This window comes from Paroedura picta, chromosome 11, assembly GCF_049243985.1.
Source record: "Paroedura picta isolate Pp20150507F chromosome 11, Ppicta_v3.0, whole genome shotgun sequence".
Taxonomy (NCBI): domain Eukaryota; kingdom Metazoa; phylum Chordata; class Lepidosauria; order Squamata; family Gekkonidae; genus Paroedura; species Paroedura picta.
Genome location: NC_135379.1, coordinates 28,033,326 through 28,047,516, shown reverse-complemented (window position 1 = coordinate 28,047,516; position 14,191 = coordinate 28,033,326). Strand labels below are relative to the sequence as shown.

At 43.3% G+C, this 14,191-nt stretch overlaps 1 protein-coding gene across 2 annotated transcripts in view; it reads right to left on the bottom strand.

Moving 5' to 3' along the window:
• DNAH11 (dynein axonemal heavy chain 11) overlaps positions 1-14,191 on the bottom strand; it is a 191,927-nt gene that overhangs the window by 19,679 nt on the left and 158,057 nt on the right. For both annotated transcript variants that reach the window (XM_077303577.1, XM_077303578.1), the window contains 7 exons: positions 12,665-12,835; positions 10,242-10,364; positions 9,075-9,268; positions 6,863-7,011; positions 5,397-5,524; positions 3,428-3,655; positions 1,685-1,876 (listed from right to left, as the gene is read on the bottom strand). In XM_077303577.1, coding sequence (XP_077159692.1) covers positions 1,685-1,876; positions 3,428-3,655; positions 5,397-5,524; positions 6,863-7,011; positions 9,075-9,268; positions 10,242-10,364; positions 12,665-12,835 — 1,185 coding nt within the window. The remainder of the gene's footprint in view (positions 1-1,684; positions 1,877-3,427; positions 3,656-5,396; positions 5,525-6,862; positions 7,012-9,074; positions 9,269-10,241; positions 10,365-12,664; positions 12,836-14,191) is intronic.

The window sequence follows — 14,191 nt, the reverse complement described above, 5'->3', positions numbered from 1 at the left end:
TTACTTGATTCTTGCTTCCAGTCGCCTTTGAGTAGGCTCTGAATCCTTTGTCAATTTGGATCTCTTCCTCTGGTCGCACAGGAATATCTCCTGATAGCTTCCTGGTTGCTGTCGCTTTTGAATAGACTCTTTTTATTTTGCTGATCCAAATCATTTCCTGCTCTGAATAGACTTCCAGGTTTTCGGTACTTTCCTTCCTTGAATCTGTTTTCCCAGGTTCTTCAAAGGTACTTTGGGTTTTTACATCTCTGGCACTCTCTCCCTCCAGTAGATTAACTTCCAGACATTGATTTATTGTTAGCTGAGCTACGTCATCAGCTGGTCTCTCCGGACCATGGGCTCCATCCAAAAGCTCCCCCTTAGTCCCACGGATTTCCTTTTCCAGCTTATTGACTGCTTTCAGTATCTTTGAGTTTCCTTTGCATAACAAATGGAAAAGCTGTGCCTTAGTTAATTCTTCCATAGTTCTAGGCAGTCACAAACTATAAACAGAAAGTCTCGTGAGGTCTCGCGAGAGCACGAGCGATCCCAAATTATCAGTTTGTCGATCTCCATATCAAGTCAAATTCCCCCACTGAACTTTCACCAACAAATCTTCAAAGCTCTGTCTTTGTTTGGTTAGTGGGTATAATTAGCTGGGAGTCTCTCACTCGACGAAAGAGGGAATTCGCTTGTAAATTGGTTGAGGGGGGGGGAGGGAAGAGCTTGTGGGGGTAGAAAGAGAAAAGCCAGAAAGCTTTCAATTCTTACTGTTGCAGATTCCAAGCTTCTGTCAACGCTCCTGTCGATCTGGTAACAGATGGTCTGGGAAGAATGTAAGGTCAGCTGGTCGTTTCAAGCTTGTAAAGTTGTTTGCGACAAGGACGCCATCGTGACCTTGAGCACAGGCCGCTATTAATCCGGGGAGTTCGGTCCCCCTACCTCCCCACGGATCTGTAGGACCCTCAGGATGCCGTTCCCGGTTCCTGGGGCGACCGGTGAGCAGATTTGCGTATCTGCTCAGGTCAGCCAGGTGCAGAAGCTCCTGACCCTCGGCATGGCTTAAGAGCTGAACAGAAGTCCAGCTTTTTTATAGCGCCATCTTCAGTCGTCTCCCTATAATCTGAACAGTTTTGTATCCTCTGACTGGAAACCAATCTCCAGGTAAATCACTTACCTAGTTTTAAATTTGGACTCATGGGGAACATTCCTGAGAAAGTCACAACAAGGTGGCCTCCAATGCATAATAATGACATACACAGAAAATGCACCATTATTTATACATATGACGTGCTACAAATTGCTTCCATCATCAGAATTAATTGTAGTGATTATTAATGCAATGTTATGAACTGTCAGGACTGCTGTATGTAATTACAGTTGTGCAAATGCTTCATTACCTGCCTAATGAATTTGGCATATATGCACATGTAAACCACTGTTTTTGTTAACATAATGAAGGACATTTTTATTTATTTATTTATTTATTGCAAAACCACTAGCGTGGAACTGGGTTAACCTATGTTATGAAGTTCAAGCAGCCCCTGTGAAAAGCCTTTAATCTTTGTAGTTTATATTCCCAACAGCAGATGCACATTTCATTTATTTCACTAAAGCCTCAAAAGGAAATTTATTCCATTCCCTCTTGATCACTACTAAAAGCAAAAAACAGGAGAACCATCACCCTGCCCACCCTAATTCTTACCTGAGTGTTCGCCTCTAGATAGTTGTAGAGGACATTGACACAAATTGTGAGATCTCCCATGTTAAAAGGATATCTTCGATTCCATCCTTGAGGTCCAAACTTACGCCTTCCAGCAACACAGGTGTGAAAGTAGCAGAGGGAAAAGAAGATACTTTTAAACTCCTGTTCCTTGGTACATAATTCAAGCGTATCCTATTAAACAAAGAAATAGGAACATAATTTGTATCAAATCACCAAGAGACTACATCTGTGTTTTCCTTATGTGCTTTCCTTATGAGGATAAACTGCTTTTTTCATATGTTGACAGGCAAGCTAGAAAAGGTAGAATCTAGGGTGACTCCTGTGCCCCCCCTCCCCGTCTGTGGCGTGGCACTGGCTGTAGCGGGAGCGAATGGCCACTTTGAGCGCTGAAGCGTCCAACCCTAGTAGAATCTACTAGTATATTCAGTTTTGTAGATACAGCTTAAATGAAATGTAACGCAATTGTTACCCCAGCAAGGGAATTCTCTGTGCATAATGGCATATGCTTCTACGCAACTTCTTGGACATAGATCATATGTCCTTCTCCTCCATCTATACCTACCCCCCTGGAGGCTCTGAGACTCTGGGGACTAGTTTAAGGGGTGTTAGGGGTTGCAGAGGGATTGTTATATTGTTTTTATGTATGGTTTTAATAATTTTATTGTTGTACACTGCCGCAAGTCAGCCAGCTGAGAGTGTGCGGTTAATATATATATTTAAATACTTTATTATATCTGGTCAGTAGTGTAAGAATAAATAAAACTAAAACGGCAAATAATCAAAGGCAATATGTTGTATTCTTGGTATCATACATATGAGCAAATGCATGTGCATCAGGCTTGCCTAATATAACAAACCTATTTTTATGCTAGTTTGTGACTGCAAAAACAGGGGAGTTGTCAAGCATCTGGAGGACTCCAATAAATGGTTTATGTGGTGCCTTTGGGATAGCGCATCACAAATTGTGTGGGTCTGATGTGCATTAGAAAGTATGAACACAAGTTACAGGTCTGCTGCACACACCAGCTGCCTAGTCAATGCATTTCTGGCAAAAGAGAACCATCAGTTTACTATGATGCTGCCCATCTGGCTTTTACTAGACTATACTGGGGGGGAAAGGAACATGGATAGCAGCAATTGTCTTTGGTGAAAGGAATTTTATAGCATGTTTGGCTCATCACTTTGCACCACTGAGAGTCAAGCTGCAAGGCAAAGACAACCATATTTCTATACCAGTGCAAACTTAAATGGACTCTGGGGAATGGTAGAGGACAGGAAGGCCTGGAGGATCATTGGCCATGGGGTCGCGATGGGTCGGACATGACTACACACTTAACAACAACAAGAATAGTATACTATGTGGCTACTGCTTTATTTCCCACTGGTATGTGATCCCAGTCCATGGTACATGTATACGGGGGCAGAGGGTTGTGAACATCAAATCATAATTCACTCTTCAGGTTAACTACAGGAATATGCTTTGCAAGATACGACCTTCTGTGAAACCTGAGACCTGATTTTGCAGAACTAAAAGTCTACAGATGCCACATTCAGTACTCGGTGATCTTTCCCTAGAATTCAGAAAGCAACAGAAAAACAATTGGTGCACAACTTATCCTGACCCAAATGCCTCATTCAGTAGCCAATGACCAGGGCAAGGTACATCTTTTCCCTAGAATTCAGAAAGAAACAGAAAACAATGGGTGTACAATTTATCCTGACCTGGTCAAAATTGTACAGAGCTGCATGAAGATTTGCTAGCATTCCAGTTGGTGGTTCATTAATAATTTTAATGGAGTTTTCTAATATTCCTTGAGGTATAACATGTTCTTCAGGAGTTGGAGCTGGTTCAGCACTAATAAAGACACGAAAGTCTGGGTGACTTTGTGTGCTGTATTCCTCCATCAGTTTTTCTAAGGTCCTCAACCATTTGACTAGAAGGTGTATATTCTGTATGAGAGAATGAGACACTTTCATTGTAAAAACAAGAATCAAGTTTGAGTCCAGCACAAGTTCTAATAAGTTTTTGCATATATGTAGCTCCACTACCTGAATAAGAGGTCAAACAAACAAACAAACAAACAAAAACAAGGGAAACAAGTCTGATTAATTCCTACTTCAATAGTCTATTTCTCAATATCCCAGATTCTTTTCCTAATAATGCAGAATATTTGCGACTTGCCATAATTAGCTAAAGACTGTAAGAACACCTAGAGTGTGGATTTTATGCTGGATCTGCTGGCACCATTTGGAAACAGAAAGATCTCTTAGCAAGTCATATAAAAGGCTATTGGGACCTGAACGATAATAGAGTCTAATTCAGACTTTAATATACTGTAGTTGACAACCAATGAAGACCAAGTTCGGTACAAAGGGTGGAAAGTCTAATTCAAGAATAGAGAGGAATTAAAGACTGTGCAAGGAAGTTTCTGTTTCAATCTCTTTTGCATTAACAAGGACTACATCATCTTTGGTGGGATTAGGAAACTGGGTTTTACAAAGCATTTGAATATATAAATCAGGGGTAGTCAAACTGCGGCCCTCCAGATGTCCATGGACTACAATTCCCATGAGCCCCTGCCAGCATTTGCTGGCAGGGGCTCATGGGAATTGTAGTCCACGGATATCCGGAGGGCCGCAGTTTGACTACCCTTGATATAAATTATGCCTTCTGCATCCAATAGCTGGTTGCTGAGTTTGGAGAATGTTCAGTAGAATTTCAGAAATCATTTTTATTTATGTTAATTACAGTGCATCTTTCTCCCAGGGACTTGTTACATAATAACAGAAAATATTATAATCAGTAGGATAAGAAATTTAATAAACAAGGGTAATAGGACTAGGATGGCAGAAATCTGAAACAAGAGATATTAAACATGAAATGTTAAACAGTGCAGTAAAATTACTTTACAAACATAATGCACTTTATTTGAAATATCAACACAGGGTTGAAATATTTTCTCCTTCCAAAGAGTATATGTCATGCACAAGATACTCAGAGATGGAGAGCGCTGCATGTATGGCATTAAACAGTACCACTGACTCGGGTCTCAGAGATTATGTTTGGTGAAACATTTCCTGTTCCTGATGGAGTCATTTTGGAGAAGTGAGAAGGACTTCGTAGTCATCAGTAGTCATCAATTAAGACAGGTAAAGGTAAAAAGTAAAGGTATCCCCTGTGCAAGCACCGAGTCATGTCTGATTCCTGGGGTGACGCCCTCCAGCGTTTTCATGGCAGACTCAATACGGGGTGGTTTGCCAGTGCCTTCCCCAGTCATCACCGTTTACCCCCCAGCAAGCTGGGTACTCATTTTACCAACCTCGGAAGGATGGAAGGCTGAGTCAACCTTGAGCCGGCTGCTGGGATTGAACTCCCAGCCTCACGGGCAAAGCTTTCAGATGGCTGCCTTACCACTCTGCGCCACGAGAGGCTCTTTTAAGATAGGTAGCATTACTTTATTGTGGTTTTTCAGAATTATTAAGATAAACAGAAAACTACAATGCTACGAAACACTTCACACACCTCCATAAGCCTCTTTTAATGCTAAGTGAAGTTTTTTCTCTCACAGAATTGCACAGAGGTTATGTGGATCTTTTATGTTATTAACAGATATTTCACTGGTTAAGCATGCGTGGTAGTAGCCACTCACTGAGGACATCAAGAACACCATTCCCACCATTTTGCACTTACTTGGAGAATAACCCAGTGCCCACACTTGGCAGCTTTCTTTAATGCCTCCTCTGCAACAATCTCTTGTCCTTGCCCTAATGAGATATTATGAAATTTTCCAGAGTCGATTGTGAAACCAAGTTTTTTGCCTGCAAGTGAAGTAACGGGGGTGGCAAGGTAAACAAAAGGGGGAAAAGAGGGGGGAAAGATAATGCCCCATTAATTTCACTATCACTGGGACAATGCACATTTATTTTTCTGAAGCATTCAATCTAGTTCAACAAGCAAAATTGCGCGTTCACAACAGCAGCCTTACTGCTGGCATTAGGGGGGGAAAGGCTTAAAGAAATCTGCTCCCTTGGTTTTAAGATAATGAACCTTTTGACATTTTGATAGATGCTAGGTATTGTTACTGAACTTTATAAACTCATACAGGGGGTGCCAACCATTTCCCTTGTGGGGAAAAAAGGGGAGCAACATGTGGTAGCTATCACATCAGTTTTTTAACTGATTGGTTCAGTGGGTAAATGCACAAGCTTCTCACCTTGTGAGGCCTGAGTTTAAATTGAGCACAGTCAGGTCACAGCTGTATTAACCTGGTATTCTCAGCAGAGTCGGTGGGGAATAGTAATCCTAAGTACAAAGCGACAGTTTCTTACACAATTGAATATAGTTTGTATAATGACCATTATTTAGTCACAGGGGGCACAAGATTACATGAGCATGGAGAAAATTGCCCTCTGGCCCTCATCTAGTCAAAAGGTAAGAAACAGCACAAAAGAGCCTGCATTATGCCAAGCAGAGGAATGTTCAGTCTAAAAATTTCTTCACGCTTTAGTGCTAACAGCCTCACACTTTTTAACCATCCTTCCACGGTGAATGAAGGGTTAGGGCAGAGGGGAAGAAATCGTTAAAACTTAACGCTTGTTGGGGAAAACAATTCCAAATTTGTCTGCTTTATTCTTTATAATGAGTATTTGTGGGATTTTTGTTAGTTGAACATGTATTAATTAAGGACCAGCTCTAAGTCAAAGCACAAACTCTCATTGTTACCAATCATAGCATTTAGAAAGGGTTTATCGACACTGCAAATCAGCAACAGAAAAACCATCAGAGAGACTTCCTGCTCCTGCAGCCATTTTAGAATTCCTGCCTAAGAAGCCTGTAAATGTAAAATGCCCTCCTTTCCAACACCCATAATACAGCTGACCTCCCGGCTTTGTCTAGCCAACATGAAGGTGTTTCACATGCTAATTAACACAGGCAAGACTGTGACAAGCATCCCACAAAAGGAGATAAGCACAAGAAGGTGTATTTAGACAGAACAACAAACATTACTGATTTGCACCTCTTCTACTAGAATATATTATTACAGAATGTGGGTTTCAATCCCTCCCCCCCTCCCCCCAAAAAATGGAATATTGGATATTCACAGGCCTGAATTTTCAATCAAGCCTGATAATTCTTAATGAATGAAATAGGCTCACCAAGTGTCTCCAAGTCTTTAAGAGGGTCAACTCCAGGAGAGAGAATAAAAAATACTGCAGTAGCTGGACTGCTTTCTTCATAGGATTTAGCCAAGTCTACTCTAGTTCCAGCTACATACTTAGAGCCTAGTTTTTCTTCCACAAAATTCCTACAGAAATGTATAAAGAAACAGGAGAGTTAGAGTTCAGTTCATATATGGTTCTTGGACTTTAGTAAGAGCTGCATGTTTCATTAACTGGAGGTCTCAGGACAGAAGTCTCTTTAAATTGAAACCAGTAGAATGTTATTATGCGAATTTTTTTAATGTGTGTGCAGCAGAAATGGTTATATCAACACACATTTGTGTGTAAGTCTATGTGTACAAAATCTACTCTATGGATCAGAAGGCTAGTGGAAGTGATGGGCCTTATGGTGTCATCTTTTTTTTTCGGGGTTCAAGTATCATTTTTTGCAATCTCCTAAAATACCTTTCTGCTGGCTTCCACCATTCCATAGGAATCAAAAGTGGAACTAAAGTTTTGGGTAATGGCTTGAAAACCAAACATCTCTACAGATCAGCTTTCTATTCTAGTATTTTCAGAAACCACTAATCTAATGCCCAATCTATACAAACAAGTTGGGTGCCTGTATCACCAATTTAAACCAAAATTGCATGAAAGCTGCTCCCATGTAATGGTCCTTCTGTATGGTACATTTTTATATACCTACTGGTAGTAAAGCCAATTGTGTGCTGTAATGCAATGGGCATGGTTTAGTGTGGGTTTTGTGCCTCACTTGGAAGCTGGCAAACCTAAGAGGAGGTTTCTCTGTGCACAACAGTCCTGACCAAAGCCAGGTTCAAGCACACCTAGGAAGTGTGGAATTCCAGAACATGAACCTAAATCTATCTGGCGACCTTACCTCTTCTCTGCAATGTTATCTTGACCTGAAATAAGCTGAGGGCATTATGTGGCTGGTTGGGTGGCTGCAGAGGCATTATACCATTTTCAAGCCCCACTTCCAAACCTCAAGGAATATTTCCAACCCAGAGGAAGCCAACCTTCAGGTGGGGCCTGGAAATCGCCAGAAATTACTGCTCATCTCCAAAAAGATCAGCTCTCCAGGCTGAAATGTCTGCTTTGGAGGGTGGTCAAGGCAGTTGTGCAAAATAAACATTCGAAGCCTCCCACACAGGTTGTTCTGGAGATGAAACACTTGAGGCCTACTGCGCAGAGTTGTTGTCCAGATGAAACAGGAGGCAAAAGAACCCCTACAACAGTATCCAGTTTCATCTGCACAACAGCCCTGTGCGGTAGGCCTCAAAGGTTCAAAGAGTAGAGAAGAGACACACATAGCTTGTCTCCAGCAGTGAGGCCACAGCAGTATAGTAAGTGAGAAGGGGCTTTTCTCTGGCTTTCCTGTCAGCCAACAGTTAGGCAAAAGGGGAAATTTTTCCCCCCTGCATTGCTCTTGGAAATGCGTTCCTCACCTCAGTGAGGGGCTGTTAGAGGCTCCCTTCATAGCAGGCATGAAGGAAGGGGTGGTACAGAATCTTGAGCAAGCGCAGCAATTGGCCTTGAGTGGGGAAGATTCCACCAATAGGAGGCTTCAGAACCTTCAGCATTTTGTCAGGGTGTACAGTCACAATTTTATGTATATAGATAACAAGCTCGCCCCCCCCCCGCCTTTGTGATGATCAAATAACTTCTGTAGTTTGTCCTGTTATGGCACCCGTTTCACATACTTTTGAAGTCCTAAATCCAATCCCTGGCATCTCCAGTTAAACCTTCCATCAGCAGGTGTTGGGAAAGAACTTTGACTGCCTAAGTGACTGCAAGTCACAATAGACAAAACTAGTCTGATTCAGTAGAGGGCAGCTACATCTATTCTTGGGAATCAAATATGTTTTGTATTATTTTGTTTTTATGGTATACCATTTCAAATGACATTTGACAGAGAATGCAAGTTGCTTGTAATAAAGAGTCAAAGGACTAATAGTCTACGTGGTATTATAATTAAAGTGGTCAGCTAGGATCAGGAAGCCCTGGGTTCAAATCTCTATTCCATCACAAATCTTGTTGGGTAACTTTGAGCCAGTCATTCCCCACCCAACCTCACCAACCTCACGGAGCTGATATGAAGATAAAATGGCTAAAAGAGAGCTGTGTATGCTTCTCAGACCTGCCTAAAGGAAGAGTGGGATAAAAATGCATACAATGTCAAGCAATATACCTGAGGGCATAGGTCATCCGATCAGGGCGTAAAGCTCTTAATATGATGAGCTTCTGAAAAGAACTTTTGCTTTTCCACTCTTGAGGAAGCTTTTCCTTTTCTGGGCATTCTGAGTCCGTCCATTTTTTCCATCTCTTTGGAGAACCTTCTATATCTCTATCTAATCCCCGGAATTCATCCATGAGGGCAATGGCCTATAATATTTCAGCAATACACATTAGTTATTGGCATGTAGGCCTGATCTATGCACACAAAAGAATGAGGTTCTAATGAGGTACCCAAGTGTGAAAATGGTACCTTTGCCTGTACCCCTGGACTGAAGGTCTTCCTAGGTTTAATAATTCCCTGTAAATGGGAAATGAGCTCAGTATACAAAGGGGTAAGCAGCAGCCTTTCTCTCCGATGCTCTGATTTTTAATTTGTAGGGAGTTTTCCCTGGGGAAGCATTAAAACATGACCCCCTCACCTACAATCGGATGTGATACCACCCTTACTACTACCTCCTTCTGCTGTATGTACAAGACAAGCAAAGACTATTTGTTAGGAGACAAATAAATGATTGTGATAGTATCAGTTGCTTTTCTAATTACCTACATTATGCATCGTAGTGAATAGTTTAGGATTCTGTTGTCTGTTAAGAACCACCAGTTCTTTCTGATTTACTGACAATAATCAAGTTTCTGTATAATCAGGAATCTGGCATGGAAATGAATTTGTGCTTCAATGGGAATAAAATGCAAGCAATAGACAGGTCTCATGAAAAATTAACAAAAGGATATACTATATTCCCACCACCTAAATGTTTAAGATTGATGCAGGAACACAAATTCCTCATGACAGTTGCCATTTGGTAACAATAATCCAACATAATTTACTACATAACCAAGATTCACACAATATGAATTAGGCATATGAGCACACATTAGGGGAGAGGGAAACTTCTTTAGATCTTGTCATCTGGTTACCTTTCACCCTTTGAGGGGAAAAAATAATTTGCACTTCTGAAAGTAAGGAAAATAAATGTATTTTAAAAAGCAAAACAGCAAAAAACAAAGCAAAAGGGGTGGTTGCCAGTAAGTTAAATCTGCTCAGATACCATATATGGGCTACTACTGCTTTCATTATCTAGAAATATGATAAAACATCTGAAAAAGTTTCTGGACTTGCCCGGATGGCACTCCATGACTGAGTAGTTGAAAAGTCCACAGGGCTTTTATAAGTATGTTCAACTGTGAATCGCAGCAAGAAGTTCAATTCAGTGAATTCTATCTCTTTCTTTCTCAGCAGAATCTAGAAAGTGAAAAAAATGTGGAGAGTCTATTTATTCAATTTGATCTAATATTACTGAAGGCGTAAATATTTTTATTACAAATATTTCTCACTCCATGTTCCTAGTCAGGCATTATTTACCTGTGGCCCACCATACTCTTGAGCTGCAGTCCTAATATAAAAATGAACACCTGACTTAGTTTGTTTACACCTGATATCTCCCTAAATGTGTTATCCCAGTTCCCTTCTTTCAATAGTTCACAGTAGTGCTAGACTTTATGCCAGCGTCTTGTGTATTCCTCTTTGCTAGCCCCACTGTGCCCAGATCAGCAAAGCTGGTGTTCAGGACCAAGGGCACAGCTGGCTAGAGCAGGCTGTTGCCAGCAAGGACGGGTATGGTGGTGCTTCCTTTCTCTGGCCTTCCTTGAGTTGAGGCATGTGCGGTGGGGCAGGCGGGGCAGGAATGTTTTGATCTCTCAGTCTGCCCCCGTACTACCCAAGATGTTTTCCATATAAAAAAAAATTCAAAGCTCCACCTACTTTGCTTGGTCTAGCCTTGGTCATGATTAGTTTTTCACAGTCCCTGGTCTGATAAGGAAGAAAATTCCCTTGGAAATTCTCTTCAGTTGGAACTGGAGCCTGAAAGGCTTAGTGATCAGGACTTTAGATATGGCACTGTAATGGAATTTTGAGTTTGACTCCCTGGCCTTGGGAAGTGACCAGCAATTCCCTGGGAGGAATGTCTCACAGTTGTATGGAGCAAGCAACATATGGGGAGAGGATAGCCTGTGATCTCTAGTAGCAGCATTTTGGTTTCTCTTTGTAAAGTACACTGAATTCAAGGGGATTGATTGGCTGTTTTGACAAAGGATTATCATTGGCTGTATTTGGTTGTGACAGAGATGTAACAGAATGATTTTTGCTACATATTCTCTGTCATGTAAGAAGATCATAGTCTGTGGAAGACTGCTTGCACTCAAAAGCTCACGCCTTGAATAAATCTTTGTTGGTCTTAAAGGTGCTACTGGACTCTGATTTTATAGGACTTTAGCAGTCACCTACAACAGCATATTGGCTGAGAGGACAACCTGCTCCAGTAATTGCCAGCTAAAGGATAAAAAGAAAGAAGAAAGAAGCAGTCAAGTTGTTAGCACAAAGGTGGCCCATAATGAAGGGTGCCTCACACAGAGACACCTTCACACACAGAAGCCCAAGACTGGACTCTGAGCAGGTTGGTACACGCAGAAACCAGCCTGGCAGAGACTGACTGTGGAGTCAGTAGGGTACCTTAACAAACCTAGGAAACCAGGCCAGGTCTCCATCTTGTTTTGGCTTCACTAGATTTCTTTCTCTTGCCTAGAAAAGCCAGACCAGATTTCCATCTGGCCTGAACTAGACTAGAACTTTATCTTCTACTTCCTGCTTGCCCAATTAACTGAGCTAAATGTGCACATTATGGAAATCATCCCCTCCCAGCCAAAGGCCATTAGACTATCAATAGGAAAGGTATATTCACCCAGATACTAACTGAAACTTCTTTTGACCAGTGCACAATTTCTGCCTAGCAGCAAGTATTACTCCTAAATGTTTCCTATTGTCCCCCCCCCCAAGAGTCCTTCCTGACAGGGCCATTAGCAACACAATTCACTTAGCTAAGGTATTGTTCCACTTGATGAGCTTACTCCATACTTGCCACTCTAGGGACCTCATATGCCAACCACCCTATAAGATTTGTCCATAATCCACAACCAATCATAAATCACGTATATCCTAATGGGGAGTCACTGGGGTGGCCCAGGAATTTCACACATTATATCAACTCCTGTATATCCCCAAAAGTATGTGTGTGTGTGTGTTGATCCCTCCACAATTGGCATCCTTTCCACTCTTGCTGTTATCACCCCCGTGTCTTTGCTGCTTGGACCCAAGATTCTTAACCTTTCCCCCTGTAAAATTTAGTGTATATGTTTTTGCTTATGTGTGTTTTGAATGTACCCCAGTATTTCCCCAAATAAATCCCTTTGCATGTAAGTTTAATTGTCATCTTCATTTAAGAAGGGTTTCTTCCAGGGAACGGACCCTGTAAAAATTGGCAGAAAAGATCTTGCGTTTCCCAGTCTCGTGCTGTATTTATGATTCCTCACAATTCCCTTTGAGGCGTTCTGATTTGGGTAACAGTGTCTGTCCCCAGTTTATAATGCACAGTTGTGTCTCCTTGACCCTTGCAATACAATAGAAATGTGCTTGTGCTGTACCAACAAGTCTGTCCTAAGTCTGAACTGCTACAAATAATAAGCAGAGTATCAGTAGCTTTTTCTTACCTGAAAGGTTGTCTGGATCAGGAAGATCAGTTTGTCTTTTTCAAAGAGTCCCTGGTCTACATACAGGAAAGTGAAATATGTAATAGCTTCTGTCAAGTTGGAGATGCGCTCTTGGATATCCTCTGATGCCTCTGCTCGCTCTATTGCTTTATGAAAAACAGTGTTGAAAGCCTAAAAGGACATAGAGCCAATTTATTTCACTTGTCAGAATTTCCTTTAGGTGATAAAAACATTACTGGGCATCTGGTTCTAGGCTTCCACAGCAAGGGCACAACAACCTAAACTCTCTACAAATATAATCAACTAGTAAAAAAGCCCATTGTATCCAGAAGACAATGGGCGCTAGCAGGCAGGGACCAGAGCGAGGGGCAGGCGAGGGACAGAGCAAGGGACAGGCTACCTGAAAGAGGAGGCGGGTGGCGGCTCCTCGGCGTCTCGTGGTTTTTGGTGGGGAGTCCCAGGCGTGGTGCGCTGGGCTGCGGCGGCTCCTCTGCGTTTTGTTGATCTTCTGCGGCTGGGGGGGTGGGTTCTTTCTGCTGCTTCTCGGAGGCCACGCCCGCGGATCGGGCCGCGCCCGCGGGGCCACGGCTGGCCGCGCCCGCGGGCCGTGCCCGCTGATCGGGCCGCACCCGCGAGCCGCGGGCGCGGCCTGGCCCTGATTCCCTCTCGGCGGCTGGAGTCTTGCCTCGGCTGGAGTCTCGGCGGCTGGAGGTTCTCGGCGGCTGGAGTCTTGCCGGGGGCTCCCTCAGGGGCTGGCCTGACGCGTCAGGCCGGGAGCAACTGCGAGCTGCGCTGCGCGCGGCTCGCAGTTACTAGGGCTGGGAATCAGAGGGACCAATCGGCAGGCGCTTCGTACAGATAAGAATGGCCCCAACTTACCTGGAGCTGCGCTATTGTGGATGTGGTGGGCGGGGCCGAGAGTGAGAGCACATGGCTGGCCACTGGAAGCCAAAGGGGCCAGTTGTGGTGGCCCAGTCCCCTTGATGAAAGAGGGGTGGAGGGAGGAGCTGAGCATACCGGAGGTTCTTGCCAGCAATCTGGCCAAGGAAATGGCAGCAGGATGCATCGCGGGTCCTTTCACCTCATTTCATGGATGCAGCTGTTGTCTGAGTCTGCGCACCAGACTGCATGGAACAGAAGTCTCCTTAAGATACTGGCCACATGCCAAGCAAGGCCTGCCCAGGCAGAGGGTTGCCATCTGGAGGTTTGCACCCACCTGGCAACCAAAAGCTGCTGCCTCCCAAGGGGGTTCCCAGATGGCTGAAGCGATGGATGCTGCCGGCTGACCAACTGTGTGCCTCGACGGCCAGGAAGGCCTCTGGGAACAGAGGGCCTGGCAGTCCGCTGACTGCCTAGAATGGGGGATCTCTTTAAAGAGGTTGGATGCACACTGAACAGTTTTGGCCCCGGTGGAGGTAGTCTGGTTGTGCTCAGTGCCAGATGGCAAAGGGTGACCATTGGCACACAACAGCTGCTGCCCCCCTTACACAGTGGTTCCCAGTTAGCGCTTCTTGCTAACTGTAAGCC